General features: G+C 55.4%; 2 protein-coding genes across 2 annotated transcripts; both read left to right on the top strand.

Moving 5' to 3' along the window:
* The first annotated feature begins 1,062 nt into the window (after positions 1 to 1,062).
* LOC139074839 (skin secretory protein xP2-like) lies at positions 1,063 to 3,065 on the top strand. The gene is made up of 2 exons (XM_070567631.1): positions 1,063 to 1,727; positions 2,177 to 3,065. Exons 1-2 carry the CDS (start codon positions 1,596 to 1,598, stop codon positions 3,038 to 3,040), a joined length of 996 nt encoding a protein of 331 aa, XP_070423732.1. The 5' UTR covers positions 1,063 to 1,595; the 3' UTR covers positions 3,041 to 3,065.
* Positions 3,066 to 6,551: 3,486 nt separating this feature from the next.
* LOC139074837 (skin secretory protein xP2-like) lies at positions 6,552 to 10,698 on the top strand. Its single transcript, XM_070567537.1, has 2 exons — positions 6,552 to 6,818; positions 7,268 to 10,698. Exons 1-2 carry the CDS (start codon positions 6,687 to 6,689, stop codon positions 9,020 to 9,022), a joined length of 1,887 nt encoding a protein of 628 aa, XP_070423638.1. The 5' UTR covers positions 6,552 to 6,686; the 3' UTR covers positions 9,023 to 10,698.
* Positions 10,699 to 20,741: the final 10,043 nt, after the last annotated feature.

Here is a 20,741-nt window from a genome sequence, read left to right as displayed (position 1 = left end):
CCGAGGGCCAGACACTCAGAGGCACAAGGGAATCTGGCCGAAGGAGGTGAGAAAGGAGCTAGAGTGGCTGCAGAGAGCCTGGGAGGAGAGGAGGCTGGAGGGGAGGAGGGCAGGGCCAGACTCAGGCCTGGAAGGAGCTCCTAGCTGTCTAGGCTGGGTGTGAGCATGACCCTAACTTGGTACTCCTAAGAACAAACAGGCACCACCTCCTCGTTTCTCTCCCAGGATCCAGGCTCAGCTCAGCTAGGAACCTCTGCCTCCAGGTCTCCCGGGAGGCTGAGGCTGCAGGCTCAACGGAGGCTAGAGGGGCGGGGGCTGTCTCGGACACCACTGCCCGACTATTGGCAGGACGCCATTTGGATGGATTTGGGAGTCTTTTCCGTCTGGGAGCCGGGACCCTCTGCTAGCTCTTTGCACGAGGGCCACCAAGCGCAGCTCCTAATATCTCGTCTTGCTTCTCCTGAACAACGGATCAGAGAGACAGAGAGAAACACCGAGAGAGACACAGACAGAAAGCCAGAGAGGAGAGACAGAGAGACAAAGAAGAAGAGATGGAAATGGGGAGAGAAAGAGACAGAGAAACAGAGACCGGGAGAGACTGAGAGAGACAGAAAATGACACAGCCCCACAGAGAGAGACAGAGGCCCAGAGAGATGCAGAGAGAGACAGAAAGAGAGAGAGATGGAGAGAGAATGAACACAGGAGAGAGGGCAGCAGGCAGAACTCCGTCTTGGAAGGGACATCCCGTCCCTTTGCCATATTCTACTGGTTGGAACCCAGTTCATTCCCCGTGAGGAGGCGGGATCACATAAGATGTGTGGCTAGGGGGTGGGAACACTGGGAGCCATTCTGGGGTCTGCCATGCACATAGGCGGAGAGGAGGCTGTTGGACCTGAGTCTGAACCTAACAGGAGGCCCCGGAAGGTTGTGAGCCAGAGGGAGATGATGTCTGAACAGCATTTCATGACAACGCTCCCTGGGGACACTGGGAAACAGGCAGGAGGGGCAGTGCCTTTCCCAGATGCCAGAGCAGCCCCAGGTCTGTTGGAGTTGTCTTGTCTGTCCCGCCCAGCCCTTTGGGGAACCCTTCCCGTGCTAAGTCTGGGCAGGAGCTCCACGGGGTAGCGGCCCATGGGTTGACAGGCGCTAGAGGGATTGATAGGTCTAGACACCTGAAGACACCCTTAGCAAGTAGGTACTAGAAGGACCCGCACTGCACACATGGGGGCATGGGGAGGCCCTGAGAGGCACATGGCTGTCCAGGGGGACATCACTGGCAAGAAGGAGGAGCCAGGTCTGACCAGCTCGGCGTCCCCAACGCTGGCATCTGACTCGAGCCAGGCCTCCTCGGGGACGGTGAGGTGGGCTGTGTTGGTGCAACTGTGGATGGCCGTGGTGTTGGGATGGAGGGTGAGCCGTCAGCGGCCCAGGGGGCCCTTAGGGAGGTCTCGTGTGAGCAGGAAGCCTAGGGAAGGGACCCCAGGCAGCGACCTCACTGGGCCCAAGAGAACTTGGAACCCTGGTCTCTAGGCACCCAGCTCCTAGAGACAGCCCCCAACAGCTCACTCGTCTAGCACTCGTCTAGAAGGAGCAGCATGTTTCTCTGCTGTCTGCCTATCTGCCAGGGCCGCAGCCTCAGCAGAGCCCGCAAGGAGCGCCCTGGACGCAAAGGCGGGCTCCTGTCTCGCTCAAGACGTCTCTGGACGTTCGTGCGGAGGGACACAAAGGTAACACAGGGACGCCCGGGGTGGGCCAATCCAGGCCAGGCCACCACTGTGGTCCCACTTGGACAGCCCTACGTCCCCTCCCTGGGTGTGTGTGTGTGTGTGTTAGTGTGTGTGTGCATGTGTGTGTGTGTGTGGAAGGGTGGTTTGTGTGAGTGGACCACCGCGAGGAGGAGCAGGCTGATGAGGGGTTAGAAGCCTGGTGGGCCGGGCCCATTCCCACCCCAGCTCATGGCTGATCGGGTGGGGCGTGGAGTGCCGGGCAGCACCGTCTGCCCGAGGTTTCTCCCGAGCCCCTGAGGTCTATCTGTTTCATCCCGGGGAGAATTCTGCGCAGACACAGGGTGGTGCCTGATGTGGGAGCATTAGGCGCAGAGGGCAGAAGAAAGAGCAGGGGCAGCTGAGCAGGGCTCTGATGCTTCTGGGCTGACTGTTGGTCACTGTCTTTGCAGAGGTCCACTCGGGACACGGAGTCCAGCTCCCCGAGGGAGGAGAAGCTGGGCAGGAACAGCGTAGCGGCAGGCGTGGGGAAAAGGCTGCCGTCCTCAGGGACTGTTGCACAAGGATCAGAGCCAGCACAGGCCCCAGCCCGTGTGCGGGGAGCACAATCACCTCCAGCAGCTCCTGCACAAGGGCAGGAGACAAGCAGCGCCCCAGGATGGGAGCAGGGAGAGCCAGCCCCTCCTCAGACTCGGGCAGGAGCCATGCAGCCGGCTCTCATGGAACCAGCGGAGCAGGGAGAGCCATCCCCTGCTCCGGCTCCTGCCAGTGCCCTGGGGCAGGCTGAAGTGGTCGCCAGGGAGCAGGGAGAGCCATCCCCTGCTCCGGCTCCTGCCAGTGCCCGGGGGCAGGCTGAAGTGGTCGCCAGGGAGCAGGGAGAGCCATCCCCTGCTCGGGCTCCTGCCAGTGCCCCGGGGCAGGCTGAAGTGGTCGCCAGGGAGCAGGGAGAGCCATCCCCTGCTCAGGCTCCTGCCAGTGCCCTGGGGCAGGCTGAAGTGGTCGCCAGGGAGCAGGGAGAGCCATCCCCTGTTCCGGCTCCTGCCAGTGCCCCGGGGCAGGCTGAAGTGGTCGCCAGGGAGCAGGGAGAGCCATCCCCTGCTCCAGAGCCTCCTGGAGCCCTGGAGCCCGCTCAGGCCCCAGCATTGTCCCCGGGAGAGCTCACTCTCCAACCCCAGTCATCCCCAGCTCCTGACCCATCCCTTCCACATGCTCCCTCACCACGACCTCCCTTCCTCTCCCTGCTTCCCCTGTATGTCTGTGTAGCCGTTTATGTTGCTCGTTTTCTTGTCTTTCTTTGGTCTTTATGTAAATTGTAAAATAAATTTATTTATATTTTAAGAACTCCGCATTTTCTCCTTTTCAAGTGTACAATTCCCGAGCGTTAAGCACAGTCCCAATGCTCGGCCTCCATCACCACTGTCCGCTTGCTGGACATTCCCTTCTCCACAAGGGAAGCCTTTTCCCAAAGCGCTCATGCCTCATTCCTCCTTGGCTCCCTGACAACGCCTATTCTGTGTTCTGGCAGGTTTTGGTCAATCTTTTCTGGATGGCTCCTATCAGTGGAATCATGCAATATTTTCAGAAGCACTGATCGAAAGCAGCCGTGTCAGGAGCCTCTTGTGGTCCACAGGCGTGCTGGGGGCGGGGACCCCCACGTGTGCTGCCGGCAGGGCTGCTCTGTGTGCCTGGCCGGGGACAGGAGGCCCGGCTGCCCCGAGCGAGAGAGGACTGGGAGCCCCGCCACACCCAGGGGGGCAGGAGGCCAGGGCTGTGTCCATGCCGAGCAGGGCTGATGCGGTTCCTGCGCAACCCTCACGGGACAGTTGGGAAGCTGAGGCCAGGGGAAACAGGGACCGGCCCTGGGCCCACGAGGTGGGCAGAGTCCGGAGGAGAAGCGAGGCTTCCAGGCCCCTGGGCCAGCTCTAGCGTCCCAGGAGATTGGCCTTGGGAAGGAGAGCCCCTAAGATCCTGGGGGACCTCTGTCCACGCCCTCCCATTGGGGGCCCTTTCCTTTGGGCATCCGCACCTGGGCGCACACTCACTCTCACACTCACACACACTCTGCCTGCCCAGGGTGGGGGTCAGGAGGGGAGTGCACACTGGGGAGGTGACAGCTGGAAAGAAGAAAGAGGTGGCTCTGCCTCGGCCCAGGGTTTTCCAGTCCCCTAGCAACATGCCCAGGTCTGCAGCATGAGGAGGAGAGATGCCTGACAAGGTCTGGGGTCCTGTGTCCACCACTCTGGGCACCTGGATGGAGGATGTCCCCGCCCCCAGTGTGGAAGGGGCTAGTGGATGGAAGGCCTGAGGTTACTCCTCCGTCAATTGAGGAGCCTAGAGGAGTGACTCCAAGGACCCCACAAGCTGGTAGAAGAGTCTATCGATCTCAGTTGTCCATCCATGACCCACCGTGCTCCGAGGCCTTGGACTGGGCCTTCTAGTCCCTCGAGGCCTTTCTGGGCAGAGGGCAGCCTGAGCTGTAGGTGGGCTGGGCACCTGGCTACTGCAGAACGTGGCAGAGCACAGGACCCCTCCTCTGCAGAGCAGGACCGAGGCCATCCTTGTTGGAGCCTCGGGGTCCTCATTTGGACGTGGAGTGGAGTCAGTGCCCTGGCTGCGGTGAGGAGGCCTCGTGGGGAAAGTGCACACGCCGGGGCCAGTGCAGGGAGAGAGGGAGCAAGAGAGGCTTCGCAGGTCCCTCACATCACCCCCGGAGCCTGCACGGCCTTCTCCTTTGCGCCCTGGGCCCTGCTGGAACCGCTGCCTCCAGGCCCCGAACCGAGGTGTGTCTTTCACGGCCTGCTTTCCCGCCTGTTGCTGCAATGCTGGGCCTGACCACCAGGGGCTTGGTGGCCACTCGTGCTCGTGCTCAGAGGAGTAACTGGAAGAGGGAAGGTACACTCAGCGGTGCTTCTGGGGGTTCCCCTGGCCAAAGCAACAGGTACCTTTCATGATTGGCGCCCATGGCCACGATGGGAGGTGCTCGGAGGCGGAAGGGGGCTCTGAGGTCATCCCCTTCTTTCAGCTGCTGTGGCCCTGCGCTCACTCTGGGAAGGCGCGGTGTGAGCCTGGGGGCGGTTCTGAAAGCCCTCACGTGGCCCGTGTCCTCCAGGACCTCACCGCCTGCAAGGGGAAGGGACCAAGTGAGGGAAGCAAACCCATGTGGTAAAGACGCGCAGGTGCTAGAGGGCAAGGAAGCAGGGTGCTGGAGGGAGGGCCTGCAGCCCTGAGGTGGGTCGAAAGTCCTCTGAGCGGACATTGGTGCCACGAGCAGAAGGACACGAGGAGCCAGCCCTGCACACAGCCGGGAGCAGTGTGCCAAGGGAAGCTCCGAGGGCCAGACACTCGGAGGCGCAAGGGAATCTGGCCGAGAGGAGGTGAGAAAGGAGCTAGAGTGGCTGCAGAGAGCTGGGGAGGAGAGGAGGCTGGAGGGGAGGAGGGCAGGGCCAGACTCAGGCCTGGAAGGAGCTCCTAGCTGTCTAGGCTGGGTGTGAGCACGACCCTGACTTAGTACTCGTGAGAACAAACAGGCACCACCTCCTCGTTTCTCTCCCAGGATCCAGGCTCAGCTCTGCTAGGAACCTCTGCCTCCAGGTCTCCCGGGAGGCTGAGGCTGCAGGCTCAACGGAGGCTAGAGGGGCGGGGGCTGTCTCGGACACCACTGCCCGACTATCGGCAGGACGCCATTTGGATGGATTTGGGAGTCTTTTCCGTCTGGGAGCCGGGACCCTCTGCTAGCTCTTTGCACGAGGGCCACCAAGCGCAGCTCCTAATATCTCGTCTTGCTTCTCCTGAACAACGGATCAGAGAGACAGAGAGAAACACCGAGAGAGACACAGACAGAAAGCCAGAGAGGAGAGACAGAGAGACAAAGAAGAAGAGACGGAAATGGAGAGAGAAAGAGACAGAGAAACAGAGACCGGGAGAGACTGAGAGAGACAGAAAATGACACAGCCCCACAGAGAGACACAGAGGCCCAGAGAGACGCAGAGAGACAGAGAGAGACAGAGAGAGAGAGAGAGAGAGAGAGAGATGGAGAGAGAATGAACACAGGAGAGAGGGCGGCAGGCAGAAGCCACAGACATGTCCTGAACTCCGTCTTGGAAGGGACATCCCGTCCCTTTGCCATATTCTACTGGTTGGAACCCAGTTCCTTCCCCGCGAGGAGGCCGGATCACATAAGATGTGTGGCTAGGGGGTGGGAACACTGGGAGCCATTCTGGGGTCTCCCACGCACAGAGGCGGACAGGAGGCCGTTGGACCTGAGTCTGAACCTAACAGGAGGCCCCGGAAGGTTGTGAGCCAGAGGGAGATGATGTCTGAACAGCATTTCATGACAACGCTCCCTGGGGACACTGGGAAACAGGCAGGAGGGGCAGTGCCTTTCCCAGATGCCAGAGCAGCCCCAGGTCTGTTGGAGTTGTCTTGTCTGTCCCGCCCAGCCCTTTGGGGAACCCTTCCCGTGCTAAGTCTGGGCAGGAGCTCCACGGGGTAGCGGCCCATGGGTTGACAGGCGCTAGAGGGATTGATAGGTCTAGACACCTGAAGACACCCTTAGCAAGTAGGTACTAGAAGGACCCGCACTGCACACATGGGGGCATGGGGAGGCCCTGAGAGGCACATGGCTGTCCAGGGGGACATCACTGGCAAGAAGGAGGAGCCAGGTCTGACCAGCTCTGCGTCCCCAACGCTGGCATCTGACTCGAGCCAGGCCTCCTCGGGGACGGTGAGGTGGGCTGTGTTGGTGCAACTGTGGATGGCCGTGGTGTTGGGATGGAGGGTGAGCCGTCAGCGGCCCAGGGGGCCCTTAGGGAGGTCTCGTGTGAGCAGGAAGCCTAGGGAAGGGACCCCAGGCAGCGACCTCACTGGGCCCAAGAGAACTTGGAACCCTGGTCTCTAGGCACCCAGCTCCTAGAGACAGCCCCCAACAGCTCACTCGTCTAGCACTCGTCTAGAAGGAGCAGCATGTTTCTCTGCTGTCTGCCTATCTGCCGGGGCCGCAGCCTCAGCAGAGCCCGCAAGGAGCGCCCTGGACGCAAAGGCGGGCTCCTGTCTCGCTCAAGACGTCTCTGGACGTTCGTGCGGAGGGACACAAAGGTAACACAGGGACGCCCGGGGTGGGCCAATCCAGGCCAGGCCACCACTGTGGTCCCACTTGGACAGCCCTACGTCCCCTCCCTGGGTGTGTGTGTGTGTGTGTTAGTGTGTGTGTGCATGTGTGTGTGTGTGTGGAAGGGTGGTTTGTGTGAGTGGACCACCGCGAGGAGGAGCAGGCTGATGAGGGGTTAGAAGCCTGGTGGGCCGGGCCCATTCCCACCCCAGCTCATGGCTGATCGGGTGGGGCGTGGAGTGCCGGGCAGCACCGTCTGCCCGAGGTTTCTCCCGAGCCCCTGAGGTCTATCTGTTTCATCCCGGGGAGAATTCTGCGCAGACACAGGGTGGTGCCTGATGTGGGAGCATTAGGCGCAGAGGGCAGAAGAAAGAGCAGGGGCAGCTGAGCAGGGCTCTGATGCTTCTGGGCTGACTGTTGGTCACTGTCTTTGCAGAGGTCCACTCGGGACACGGAGTCCAGCTCCCCGAGGGAGGAGAAGCTGGGCAGGAACAGCGTAGCGGCAGGCGTGGGGAAAAGGCTGCCGTCCTCAGGGACTGTTGCACAAGGATCAGAGCCAGCACAGGCCCCAGCCCGTGTGCGGGGAGCACAATCACCTCCAGCAGCTCCTGCACAAGGGCAGGAGACAAGCGGCGCGCCAGGATGGGAGCAGGGAGAGCCAGACCCTCCTCAGACTCGGGCAGGAGCCATGCAGCCGGATCTCATGGAACCAGCGGAGCAGGGAGAGCCATCCCCTGCTCCGGCTCCTGCCAGTGCCCCGGGGCAGGCTGAAGTGGTCGCCAGGGAGCAGCGAGAGCCATCCCCTGCTCCAGCTCCTGCCAGTGCCCCGGGGCAGGCTGAAGTGGTCGCCAGGGAGCAGGGAGAGCCATCCCCTGCTCCGGCTCCTGCCAGTGCCCCAGGGCAGGCTGAAGTGGTCGCCAGGGAGCAGGGAGAGCCATCCCCTGCTCCATCTCCTGCCAGTGCCCTGGGGCAGGCTGAAGTGGTCACCAGGGAGCAGGGAGAGCCATCCCCTGCCCCGGCTCCTGCCAGTGCCCGGGGGCAGGCTGAAGTGGTCGCCAGGGAGCAGGGAGAGCCATCCCCTGCTCCGGCTCCTGCCAGTGCCCCGGGGCAGGCTGAAGTGGTCGCCAGGGAGCAGCGAGAGCCATCCCCTGCTCCAGCTCCTGCCAGTGCCCCGGGGCAGGCTGAAGTGGTCGCCAGGGAGCAGGGAGAGCCATCCCCTGCTCCGGCTCCTGCCAGTGCCCCAGGGCAGGCTGAAGTGGTCGCCAGGGAGCAGGGAGAGCCATCCCCTGCTCCATCTCCTGCCAGTGCCCTGGGGCAGGCTGAAGTGGTCACCAGGGAGCAGGGAGAGCCATCCCCTGCCCCGGCTCCTGCCAGTGCCCGGGGGCAGGCTGAAGTGGTCGCCAGGGAGCAGGGAGAGCCATCCCCTGCTCCGGCTCCTGCCAGTGCCCCGGGTCAGGCTGAAGTGGTCGCCAGGGAGCAGGGAGAGCCATCCCCTGCCCCAGCTCCTGCCAGTGCCCCGGTTCAGGCTGAAGTGGTCGCAAGGGAGCAGGGAGAGCCATCCCCTGCTCCGGCTCCTGCCAGTGCCCCGGGGCAGGCTGAAGTGGTCGCCAGGGAGCAGGGAGAGCCATCCCCTGCCCCGGCTCCTGCGAGTGCCCGGGGGCAGGCTGAAGTGGTCGCCAGGGAGCAGGGAGAGCCATCCCCTGCTCCGGCTCCTGCCAGTGCCCCGGGGCAGGCTGAAGTGGTCGCCAGGGAGCAGGGAGAGCCATCCCCTGCTCGGGCTCCTGCCAGTGCCCCGGGGCAGGCTGAAGTGGTTGCCAGGGAGCAGGGAGAGCCATCCCCTGCCCCGGCTCCTACCAGTGCCCCGGGGCAGGCTGAAGTGGTCGCCAGGGAGCAGGGAGAGCCATCCCCTGCTGGGGCTCCTGCCAGTGCCCCGGGGCAGGCTGAAGTGGTCGCCAGGGAGCAGGGAGAGCCATCCCCTGCTCCGGCTCCTGCCAGTGCCCCGGGGCAGGCTGAAGTGGTCGCCAAGGAGCAGGGAGAGCCATCCCCTGCTCCGGCTCCTGCCAGTGCCCTGGGACAGGCTGAAGTGGTCGCCAGGGAGCAGGGAGAGCCATCCCCTGCTCCGGCTCCTGCCAGTGCCCCGGGGCAGGCTGAAGTGGTCACCAGGGAGCAGGGAGAGCCAGGGGCAGGCTGAAGTGGTCGCCAGGGAGCAGGGAGAGCCATCCCCTGCTCCGGCTCCTGCCAGTGCCCCGGGGCAGGCTGAAGTGGTCGCCAGGGAGCAGGGAGAGCCATCCCCTGCTCCGGCTCCTGCCAGTGCCCCGGGGCAGGCTGAAGTGGTCGCCAGGGAGCAGGGAGAGCCATCCCCTGCTCCGGCTCCTGCCAGTGCCCTGGGGCAGGCTGAAGTGGTCGCCAGGGAGCAGGGAGAGCCATCCCCTGCTCCGGCTCCTGCCAGTGCCCCGGGGCAGGCTGAAGTGGTCGCCAGGGAGCAGGGAGAGCCATCCCCTGCTCCGGCTCCTGCCAGTGCCCCGGGGCAGGCTGAAGTGGTCGCCAGGGAGCAGGGAGAGCCATCCCCTGCCCCGGCTCCTGCCAGTGCCCCGGGGCAGGCTGAAGTGGTCGCCAGGGAGCAGGGAGAGCCATCCCCTGCAGAGCCATCCCCTGCTCCGGCTCCTGCCAGTGCCCCGGGGCAGGCTGAAGTGGTCGCCAGGGAGCAGGGAGAGCCATCCCCTGCTCCGGCTCCTGCCAGTGCCCCGGGGCAGGCTGAAGTGGTCGCCAGGGAGCAGGGAGAGCCATCCCCTGCTCCGGCTCCTGCCAGTGCCCCGGGGCAGGCTGAAGTGGTCGCCAGGGAGCAGGGAGAGCCATCCCCTGCTCCGGCTCCTGCCAGTGCCCCGGGGCAGGCTGAAGTGGTCGCCAGGGAGCAGGGAGAGCCATCCCCTGCTCCGGCTCCTGCCAGTGCCCCGGGGCAGGCTGAAGTGGTCGCCAGGGAGCAGGGAGAGCCATCCCCTGCTCCGGCTCCTGCCAGTGCCCCGGGGCAGGCTGAAGTGGTCGCCAAGGAGCAGGGAGAGCCATCCCCTGTCCCGGCTCCTGCCAGTGCCCTGGGACAGGCTGAAGTGGTCACCAGGGAGCAGGGAGAGCCATCCCCTGCCCCGGCTCCTGCCAGTGCCCGGGGGCAGGCTGAAGTGGTCGCCAGGGAGCAGGGAGAGCCATCCCCTGCTCCGGCTCCTGCCAGTGCCCCGGGGCAGGCTGAAGTGGTCGCCAGGGAGCAGGGAGAGCCATCCCCTGCTCCGGCTCCTGCCAGTGCCCTGGGGCAGGCTGAAGTGGTCGCCAGGGAGCAGGGAGAGCCATCCCCTGCTCCCGGCTCCTGCCAGTGGGGCAGGCTGAAGTGGTCGCCAGGGAGCAGGGAGAGCCATCCCCTGCTCGGGCTCCTGCCAGTGCCCCGGGGCAGGCTGAAGTGGTCGCCAGGGAGCAGGGAGAGCCATCCCCTGCTCAGGCTCCTGCCAGTGCCCTGGGGCAGGCTGAAGTGGTCGCCAGGGAGCAGGGAGAGCCATCCCCTGTCCCGGCTCTGGGCTCCTGCCAGTGCCCCGGGGCAGGCTGAAGTGGTCGCCAGGGAGCAGGGAGAGCCATCCCCTGCTCCAGAGCCTCCTGGAGCCCTGGAGCCCGCTCAGGCCCCAGCATTGTCCCCGGGAGAGCTCACTCTCCAACCCCAGTCATCCCCAGCTCCTGACCCATCCCTTCCACATGCTCCCTCACCACGACCTCCCTTCCTCTCCCTGCTTCCCCTGTATGTCTGTGTAGCCGTTTATGTTGCTCGTTTTCTTGTCTTTCTTTGGTCTTTATGTAAATTGTAAAATAAATTTATTTATATTTTAAGAACTCCGCATTTTCTCCTTTTCAAGTGTACAATTCCCGAGCGTTAAGCACAGTCCCAATGCTCGGCCTCCATCACCACTGTCCGCTTGCTGGACATTCCCTTCTCCACAAGGGAAGCCTTTTCCCAAAGCGCTCATGCCTCATTCCTCCTTGGCTCCCTGACAACGCCTATTCTGTGTTCTGGCAGGTTTTGGTCAATCTTTTCTGGATGGCTCCTATCAGTGGAATCATGCAATATTTTCAGAAGCACTGATCGAAAGCAGCCGTGTCAGGAGCCTCTTGTGGTCCACAGGCGTGCTGGGGGCGGGGACCCCCACGTGTGCTGCCGGCAGGGCTGCTCTGTGTGCCTGGCCGGGGACAGGAGGCCCGGCTGCCCCGAGCGAGAGAGGACTGGGAGCCCCGCCACACCCAGGGGGGCAGGAGGCCAGGGCTGTGTCCATGCCGAGCAGGGCTGATGCGGTTCCTGCGCAACCCTCACGGGACAGTTGGGAAGCTGAGGCCAGGGGAAACAGGGACCGGCCCTGGGCCCACGAGGTGGGCAGAGTCCGGAGGAGAAGCGAGGCTTCCAGGCCCCTGGGCCAGCTCTAGCGTCCCAGGAGATTGGCCTTGGGAAGGAGAGCCCCTAAGATCCTGGGGGACCTCTGTCCACGCCCTCCCATTGGGGGCCCTTTCCTTTGGGCATCCGCACCTGGGCGCACACTCACTCTCACACTCACACACACTCTGCCTGCCCAGGGTGGGGGTCAGGAGGGGAGTGCACACTGGGGAGGTGACAGCTGGAAAGAAGAAAGAGGTGGCTCTGCCTCGGCCCAGGGTTTTCCAGTCCCCTAGCAACATGCCCAGGTCTGCAGCATGAGGAGGAGAGATGCCTGACAAGGTCTGGGGTCCTGTGTCCACCACTCTGGGCACCTGGATGGAGGATGTCCCCGCCCCCAGTGTGGAAGGGGCTAGTGGATGGAAGGCCTGAGGTTACTCCTCCGTCAATTGAGGAGCCTAGAGGAGTGACTCCAAGGACCCCACAAGCTGGTAGAAGAGTCTATCGATCTCAGTTGTCCATCCATGACCCACCGTGCTCCGAGGCCTTGGACTGGGCCTTCTAGTCCCTCGAGGCCTTTCTGGGCAGAGGGCAGCCTGAGCTGTAGGTGGGCTGGGCACCTGGCTACTGCAGAACGTGGCAGAGCACAGGACCCCTCCTCTGCAGAGCAGGACCGAGGCCATCCTTGTTGGAGCCTCGGGGTCCTCATTTGGACGTGGAGTGGAGTCAGTGCCCTGGCTGCGGTGAGGAGGCCTCGTGGGGAAAGTGCACACGCCGGGGCCAGTGCAGGGAGAGAGGGAGCAAGAGAGGCTTCGCAGGTCCCTCACATCACCCCCGGAGCCTGCACGGCCTTCTCCTTTGCGCCCTGGGCCCTGCTGGAACCGCTGCCTCCAGGCCCCGAACCGAGGTGTGTCTTTCACGGCCTGCTTTCCCGCCTGTTGCTGCAATGCTGGGCCTGACCACCAGGGGCTTGGTGGCCACTCGTGCTCGTGCTCAGAGGAGTAACTGGAAGAGGGAAGGTACACTCAGCGGTGCTTCTGGGGGTTCCCCTGGCCAAAGCAACAGGTACCTTTCATGATTGGCGCCCATGGCCACGATGGGAGGTGCTCGGAGGCGGAAGGGGGCTCTGAGGTCATCCCCTTCTTTCAGCTGCTGTGGCCCTGCGCTCACTCTGGGAAGGCGCGGTGTGAGCCTGGGGGCGGTTCTGAAAGCCCTCACGTGGCCCGTGTCCTCCAGGACCTCACCGCCTGCAAGGGGAAGGGACCAAGTGAGGGAAGCAAACCCATGTGGTAAAGACGCGCAGGTGCTAGAGGGCAAGGAAGCAGGGTGCTGGAGGGAGGGCCTGCAGCCCTGAGGTGGGTCGAAAGTCCTCTGAGCGGACATTGGTGCCACGAGCAGAAGGACACGAGGAGCCAGCCCTGCACACAGCCGGGAGCAGTGTGCCAAGGGAAGCTCCGAGGGCCAGACACTCGGAGGCGCAAGGGAATCTGGCCGAGAGGAGGTGAGAAAGGAGCTAGAGTGGCTGCAGAGAGCTGGGGAGGAGAGGAGGCTGGAGGGGAGGAGGGCAGGGCCAGACTCAGGCCTGGAAGGAGCTCCTAGCTGTCTAGGCTGGGTGTGAGCACGACCCTGACTTAGTACTCGTGAGAACAAACAGGCACCACCTCCTCGTTTCTCTCCCAGGATCCAGGCTCAGCTCTGCTAGGAACCTCTGCCTCCAGGTCTCCCGGGAGGCTGAGGCTGCAGGCTCAACGGAGGCTAGAGGGGCGGGGGCTGTCTCGGACACCACTGCCCGACTATCGGCAGGACGCCATTTGGATGGATTTGGGAGTCTTTTCCGTCTGGGAGCCGGGACCCTCTGCTAGCTCTTTGCACGCGGGCCACCAAGCGCAGCTCCTAATATCTCGTCTTGCTTCTCCTGAACAACGGATCAGAGAGACAGAGAGAAAGACCGAGAGAGACACAGACAGAAAGCCAGAGAGGAGAGACAGAGAGACAAAGAAGAAGAGATGGAAATGGAGAGAGAAAGAGACAGAGAAACAGAGACCGGGAGAGACTGAGAGAGACAGAAAATGACACAGCCCCACAGAGAGACACAGAGGCCCAGAGAGATGCAGAGAGACGAGAGAGAGAGAGAGAGAGATGGAGAGAGAATGAACACAGGAGAGAGGGCAGCAGGCAGAAGTCACAGACTTGTCTTAAGAGGAGAACGGGTCTTCTCTTTGAGGCTCCTAAAATGTCTCCTCCTCTGTCACTCCATTTCTATTAGACTTCCTAAAGCCCTGCTAGCTTTTATGCTCCCCAGAAGTATCCCTCCGACTAGTCAAAGCCTGGATTTTGCCTCTTGCCCATGCCTAGAGTCAGCAACTGACCCCAGAGAAAAGTAGAGCAGATTTTCAGCTCACTTCTCCGCAGTTCTCTCTTTCCTTGAATCTTAGTCCCTTTAGTCCTCATTGCTTCAGCACCTCTTGCATACATTTAAGAGAGACTTTTTTGCATTTCATGTAGCTTTCGAGGTAACATCGATCATCTCAAAAGCACTATTCTACTCAGAACCAGAAGATTCCAAATTAGATGATATTATTTTCTTCTTACTGTTTACATTGTTATGATATATTAGATATATAAGACATTAAAACAGTGCAGGATCCAAAGAATGAGTCTATGAAGGTGGACATTTTTAGATGTGTTTGAGAAAGGGAAGGGAAACATAAGTAACTAAAATAGTTGCAACAAAACCTAAACTATCCTCAGGGAGGAAACTCCTTAAAGGAGTTACAATTCAGGAAACTCCAGAAGACAAGGCATAACTCCCAAATATTTTGAATCTATGATGCCATTGATTGTAAGATGCAACATTATTTTATGTACCAATAGGAAGGAAAAAGCACTGCCAATTATAATTATAAAATGTTTTGATTCTAAGATACGTCTTATTTTCAGCTGTGTTAAAATTTGAAAAAGTAAGGCTCTTAAAATCAATAAATATAGTATAAAAGGAGATAAAGATCATAATATAACACTGAAATGGGAGTATTTAGAGAAAAACCACATCCAACACAATAAACACAGCGATATTTGAAAAGGGATAGATCAGAGCATGCTATGGGAGATATAGAAAGGGAATCTGACTTAGTAGCATGAAGGGATGTTTTTCCCAGATCTATTCTAGTTCCTTCTACAACTTTTAAAATGCTTTGACTTGATAATCTCCTTGGATCTTTGCATCTCAAAAATTCTGTGTTACAGACATTATGCGTGAAAAGAGACACTATGATTTGTCGGGGGCTTAAAGAGAGGTCTCATTGGAGGCAAGGGGAAGAATGGTAAATATTTCTCTGATTCTTCTTTCTCCCCTGGTATCCTCCAATATCAACATCACTGGTTCCCTCTTTTCTCTGATCACCTTTCTAATGTGGGTCTACCTCCCTCTAGGATGTTAGTATTTCTCTGTTCATGACGGTTGGGAGTCTGGGTAGCATGTGGACATAGGGAGTGGGTGGGGTGGAACGGCTTAGTAATGTCCAAAGCTGTTCACTAAGAATCCAAATCACGGCCCCTTTCTTCCTCATTCTGAAATTCTGTTTCTCTGTAGAGCAGACTCCCTGCCAACACTCTCATCTTCTGCCCTGCTGGACTAGGTAACTCCTTGCTCCTTTCCAGTTGTAGTGACGGAAGCCTTTCCTCAGAATTCTCCTATAATAAAATACGATTTAACTTGGCTGACAACCCTCATTTGTTATTCTTCATCTAGTCAAATCCCAATTATCTATTGTCTACCTATTTCAGAAGCAGTTTATGATAAGTGGTTTCGACTATAAACCACAAAGACCGCCTGGGTTTTAATCCTAGCTCTATCACTTACTAGCTATGTGATTTTTGGTAAACTATTTTATTTATTTTGACTTTTGGTAAATTATTCCATTTATTTTTGCATTCGTTTGTCCCATGTAAAACGAAGATAATGATCATAGAGTTATGAGGATTAAATGAGTTAATATATGTAATGCCACATAAGCTTTGTAATAAATAAAATAATAAAATAGTAATAATAATTGTATTACATCAATTCCTGCATTCTTGGAAAAACCCTCAATTTCATTCAGTGATTTCTATTATAGGCACCCACTTGCTTTAGAGGGTTTCCTTTCAGGAGCCACATTCTAGGCATTACATACTTATGAATGAGATACAAGATCATATCTGTGAAAACATACGAAAAATATAGATTGGTGACAACTGAGCATTTTATTGGATGCCACAGTCAGAACTTTTATACATTTTTCTAGGAACTTTTTATTTATTTATTTAAAGATTGGCACCTGGGCTAACAACTGTTGCCAATCTTTTTTTTTTTCCTGCTTTTATCTCCCCAAAATCCCCCTGTACATAGCTGTACATCTTAGTTGCAGGTCCTTCTAGTTGTGGGACGTGGGATGCCGCCTCAACGTGGCCTGACGAGCGATGCCATGTCCGCACCCAGGATCCGAACCCTGGGCCACCGCGGCAGAGCATCCGAACTTAACCACTCGGCCACGGAGCCGGCCCCTCTAGGAACCTTTTAATCAGCTTCTTCTATTCGGCAACTCAGATAAACTCCTATATCACACACACTCCTTTTGGGAATTTCCCTGGTAATTTTAGTTGGAGTTAGTCTTCCATTCTCAACAAGTAATTCTTGGAAAGTGAACAACTTGAGAATGGTTCCCGTGCTGAGAGCTAACAAAACACACATCCTTAGAAAACTAGGCTTTTTATTATTGTTTTGTATATCGTGTGGGATATGCAAGCTTGGAATGAGAGGACGGAAACATGAAGGTTCTGTATCCACCAAATCTTACATTAAATCACCTTTGAACTGAACCAGACCACCAAAAATTCTGAACTCATGGTGCCATGGGTTGAAGAGTGTTCCTCAAAGCATGGCTCTTGAAACAACCACCTCAAGTGGCACATGCAGTATAAAAGGGCTATTTCCTGTATTCTTCTTCTTATCTACCGAGAGAAAGCCTCCGGGGGTGAGACTAAGGGATCTAAAATTTTAACAAGCATTTCAGTTGATTTTTATATACACAGCAAAATTCAAGAACCACTAGAATAGAGTTTGACCTGCAACCATCTGTTGCAGTCCAGAGGCCAGCTGAGGAAATTATTTGAGAGCAGCATTTGTGGGCATGCATGGACTGATGGTCACTGACTGTCTCATACACTACACGGAGAACCATTACTTTGTAGATTTGTGGAAAGTAATCTGCAATTTTTATTAATACAAAAAATTCATGTTGAAAAAATACATGTTCATATTGGCCGATCAATCCCACTTTCCAAATCTTTTCTGTAAAATGAAAAGCTAATGTTAAAAGAGAAAAGCGGGGCCGGCTCCGTGGCCGAGTGGTTAAGTTCGCATGCTCCACTGCTGCGGCCCGGGGTTCGGATCCTGGGCGCGGACATGGCACCGCTCGTCAGGCCACGTTGAGGCGGCGTCCCACATCCCACAACTAGAAGGACCTGCAACTAAGATATACAACTGTGTACAGGGGGGCTTTGGGGAGATAAAGCAGGAAAAAAAAAAGGAAGATTGGCAACAGTTGTTAGCCCAGGTGCCAATCTTTAAAAAAAAAAAGTGAAAAGCAAGTTACATTGTAATTCATATAGCACAATTTCACTTTTTATAGACAATAAACAGTAAAGCGAATTTTTTAAAAACCTATTCATTTATACATATTTGAATAGAAGATAATTGAAGAAATGTATAGAATGATATATACTGTGCTCTCAAGGATGTGAGTGAGGAAATGGAAAGTAGGAGCTAAACACTACGGCTTTTTAATATATATTTCTATATTGTTTCACAGGTTGTGGTAAACATGTATTTCTGTTGTAATTTTTGAAGAAAACTCAATAAAAATCATTGCTAAAAATCCACCTATATAGAAAATCACGCATATAAAAGTTTTGTTAAAAACATAATCAAGAATATACTGGACAGCATTTTAACGACATTTTAAAAAAAGAGTGACATTGAACACAATAGAGCAGAACAAGCTGGCCTTCACTCAAAGACAGGCCAAGATGTTGTTAACATTGATAGTATCTAAAATAAAAGTAGTTACAAGTTACTGAGCGCCCCCTATGCGCCAGGATATTTGAGGATATCGTTAGAAAATGCACCTCACCTTCTCTGTCCAAGTGCTAGACCAGTGGTCAGAACCAACTAAGTTACTCACTTTAATGGGTCCAGAGGTGAAATTCAATGGCGATGAAGGCTCTGTCATGTAAATCGGAAAGATGCCTCCAATGATCACATCCCCTGGTTGCTCCAAACTTGGGGTTCCCATCTTTTTGTTTGGATTCTCTAACTCTGTGGTGTTGGTGATGGGCAGGGCACTCAGGAATAAGGCAAGCAGAGAGCAGGGAAACATTCTGGGATGCAGGTCACCTTCACATTGAGGGGTGAGAGGTGCAGAGGATCAAGAAAGAAGAGTCAGTGGTGCCTCTGACGGAGCCTGTGGTAATGACCCTGTAGGAGGCTGTTGGGCACCTGCTGACCATTAATCTACATATTCAGGACCCTCCTATCCTATTGATCTCTCTCAGGATCTTTCGGGATCAAATAGTATTTGTCTGAGAAGAGAAATCAAAATTTCACACTTTCTGGTTCCTCAGACTTAAAAGAAATCTCGATGGGTCTTGGGAAAGGAAATGAGACCCGTTTGAAAACAACTCAAGACTGCAGTGTTTAGAGCCCTGAGACTCAGTAACATGAAATTTGTTTTGCTCTTGGCTTTCTCTCCAGGGTATCATTTATCCTCACTCATTAAATGAGTCCATATAAGTGAGTTCATATAAGTGAGTCCACGTAAGTGGACTTAGAAATGCTTCCCCCATTCCCCAAACATTCCCTCCCAACTCCGATGCAACTCCTCAAGGAACCTCAGAAGGACTCACTTCTCAAGAGCCTTTCTGGGCCTAGGAAAGGACTCAGACCCCACTGCAATTGGTCTTGACCTCAAGGCCATGGGGACAAAGGTTTTGCTTCAGAGCTGCTAGTGTGCTAATTGGAATCAATTCAGCTAATTCTGGTAATTTCAGGCTTCTGTAATTACTCCCCCTTGGTTTTAGACCATGAGGAGCAGCTGGATGAAACTGCTTGGAAATAAAGTGAGAAATGTCTCGCAGCAACATCAGGATTATAGTAACAGATGGAGGCCCATGGAGGCTCCCAGGAACTCTTCAGTAACTCACTGAATTCGTTGATGTCTCACAGAATATCATCTAGAGGGCTAAGAACTGGGGTGGAATAGTAGAGAAGTTGTGTTTAAAACAATAATCTATCCTTTCCCTCTTTGAAAGGGAACGAATTTTGCTCTGTGGGGACCAAGTGGGCAAGTTATGGGATCCTAGTGACTCCAGACACAGAGAACACCGAGCACTGGAGATTTAGAAGACATTTAATTATCTAACTCATAATTTTCACCATCCAAAATAGGATACCATGCCTTCCTAATTTAAGAGACTTGCCCCCAATCATGGAGCGAGTTAGTGGCAAATTAAGGACTACTCCTTGGTCCAAATCCAAGGTTCTTTTCATGTTGATTCTAATTCCAAAGCAAATATACCATTCTGAGTAGCTGTCAAGTTAGGCATGGTTCATCCACTCTATCATTTCACCATGATTTATTAAATATATAATACATGGCATGCAATGAAAATAAAGCAGTAAACAAGAGAGACTATTTCTTTGCCCTTACAGAACTAATAATATCATTGGAATGATGCTCAACAAGTAATTATAGTAAAGTATCTGCTTATCATATCATGGGAAAGACATTGAACCAGAAATGATAAGAAAATGTGATGATGTCAGGAGAACTAAAGGTGGTTGGAAGAACATGATATTAGAGGTAAGTCAGGGATAACTTGAATTAATACTGGAAGGATGAAGAGGAGTAAACCAGATGAAGGGAGGTCACAAGAATGTTCCAGGCAGAAGCTGCTGTATATGCAAAGGCCCCCAATCAAGAGAGGGGGTGATGCTTGAGGAACTGACTGATCATAAATGCTGGTGCATAATGTGCAAGCAGGGATGGTAGACACAGATGAGACTGGAGAAGAAATTGGGACTACAGAAAGGCCACAATCATTCAGGAAATGTTCTTACTTAATCTGGAGGGCAATGATGTGTCTTATTTACTGTGTATTCTTAGAGTGGAGATATAAAAGTGAGACTTGGCCTTCCAGGTGAGATGGCAGATAACAAACACAATTCCCCTTTCAGTCTCAAGCACATAAAATAGTAGATAAAATATTTTAAAAATCTATCACTGAGGGGGCTGGCCCCGTGGCCGAGTGGTTGGGTTCGCGCGCTCCGCTGCAGGCGGCCCAGCGTTTCGTCGGTTCGAATCCTGGGCGCGGACGTGGCACTGCTCATCAAACCACGCTGAGGCAGCGTCCCACATGCCACAGCTACAAGGACCCACAACGAAGAATATACAGCTGTGTAGTGGGGGGCTTTGAGGAGAAAAAATAAAAATAAAATCTTTAAAAAAAAAATCTATCACTGAGCTAAAAATCATGGAAGTCTGTAAGGCTAGACACAAAGAGAGAAGAGGGAAATTATAATGGTGAAGAAGAACTGAAGGAGCAAAGCCCAAATCAACACTGAACATACATTGCAGGAGAGCACAGCTACATTATTGCAAGGCTTTAAGCTTAGCAAGAACAAATTACAAAATGTGTGACTGAGAAATATGCAATCTGCTGATTCTCATAAATTACTGTGTTAGATTGTTTGTGCTTTGGAATCAAAGGCCAGAAGGTAGTATCTTAACAAACATGAAGGCAAGGGGCTTAAGGACGCTGGGCCCTTGCAGGAATGGAACACCATCTGCATCACTTGCCAGATTGTTTGTTCCCAGGATACTCCCTCAGAGAATGGCCTTGCGTAACGCCGGGGTACATTGAAGGGGGGGAGATTAGAACTGCTGAGCTTTGACTTGCATATCCCTGCTGGCAAGAGTTCCTGCTATGCTTGTACTTCTTGGCCTGCAAATAAATACGTGGCGATCAGAGGGATGTCACCTCTGTCCTAGAGACTGATGGTTGGTCCCCTGTCCTGTTAAAAAATGTAGAGTGTGTTGTGTCTATTAGATAGACTGTGTTCTGTCTATTAATTCCATCCACCCCTTCAGCTGGCTGCCTAGCTGGTCTCGGGAACACAAGTGGTCAAGTTCACGCACTCCACTTCAGTGGCCCAGGGTTTCGCCAGTTCGAATCCTGGGCGCAGACATGGCACTGCTCATCAGGCCATGTTGAGGTGGCATCCCACATGCCACAACTAGGAGGACCCACAACCAAAATACACAACTATGTGCTGGGGGGATTTGGGGAGAAAAAAAGGAGGAAAGAAAAAGAAGATTGGCAACAGTTGTTAGCTCAGGTGCCAAGCTTTAGGAAAAAAAAGAAAATGAAGAATAAAAATCACATGATCATCCCGATAGACACGGAGAAAGCA

The sequence above is a fragment of the Equus przewalskii genome, chromosome 12, assembly GCF_037783145.1.
Source record: "Equus przewalskii isolate Varuska chromosome 12, EquPr2, whole genome shotgun sequence".
In the NCBI taxonomy this organism is placed as follows: Eukaryota; Metazoa; Chordata; class Mammalia; order Perissodactyla; family Equidae; genus Equus; species Equus przewalskii.
The sequence above is the reverse complement of the archived record's forward strand: the minus strand, read 5'-3'. Positions and strand labels throughout refer to the sequence as shown.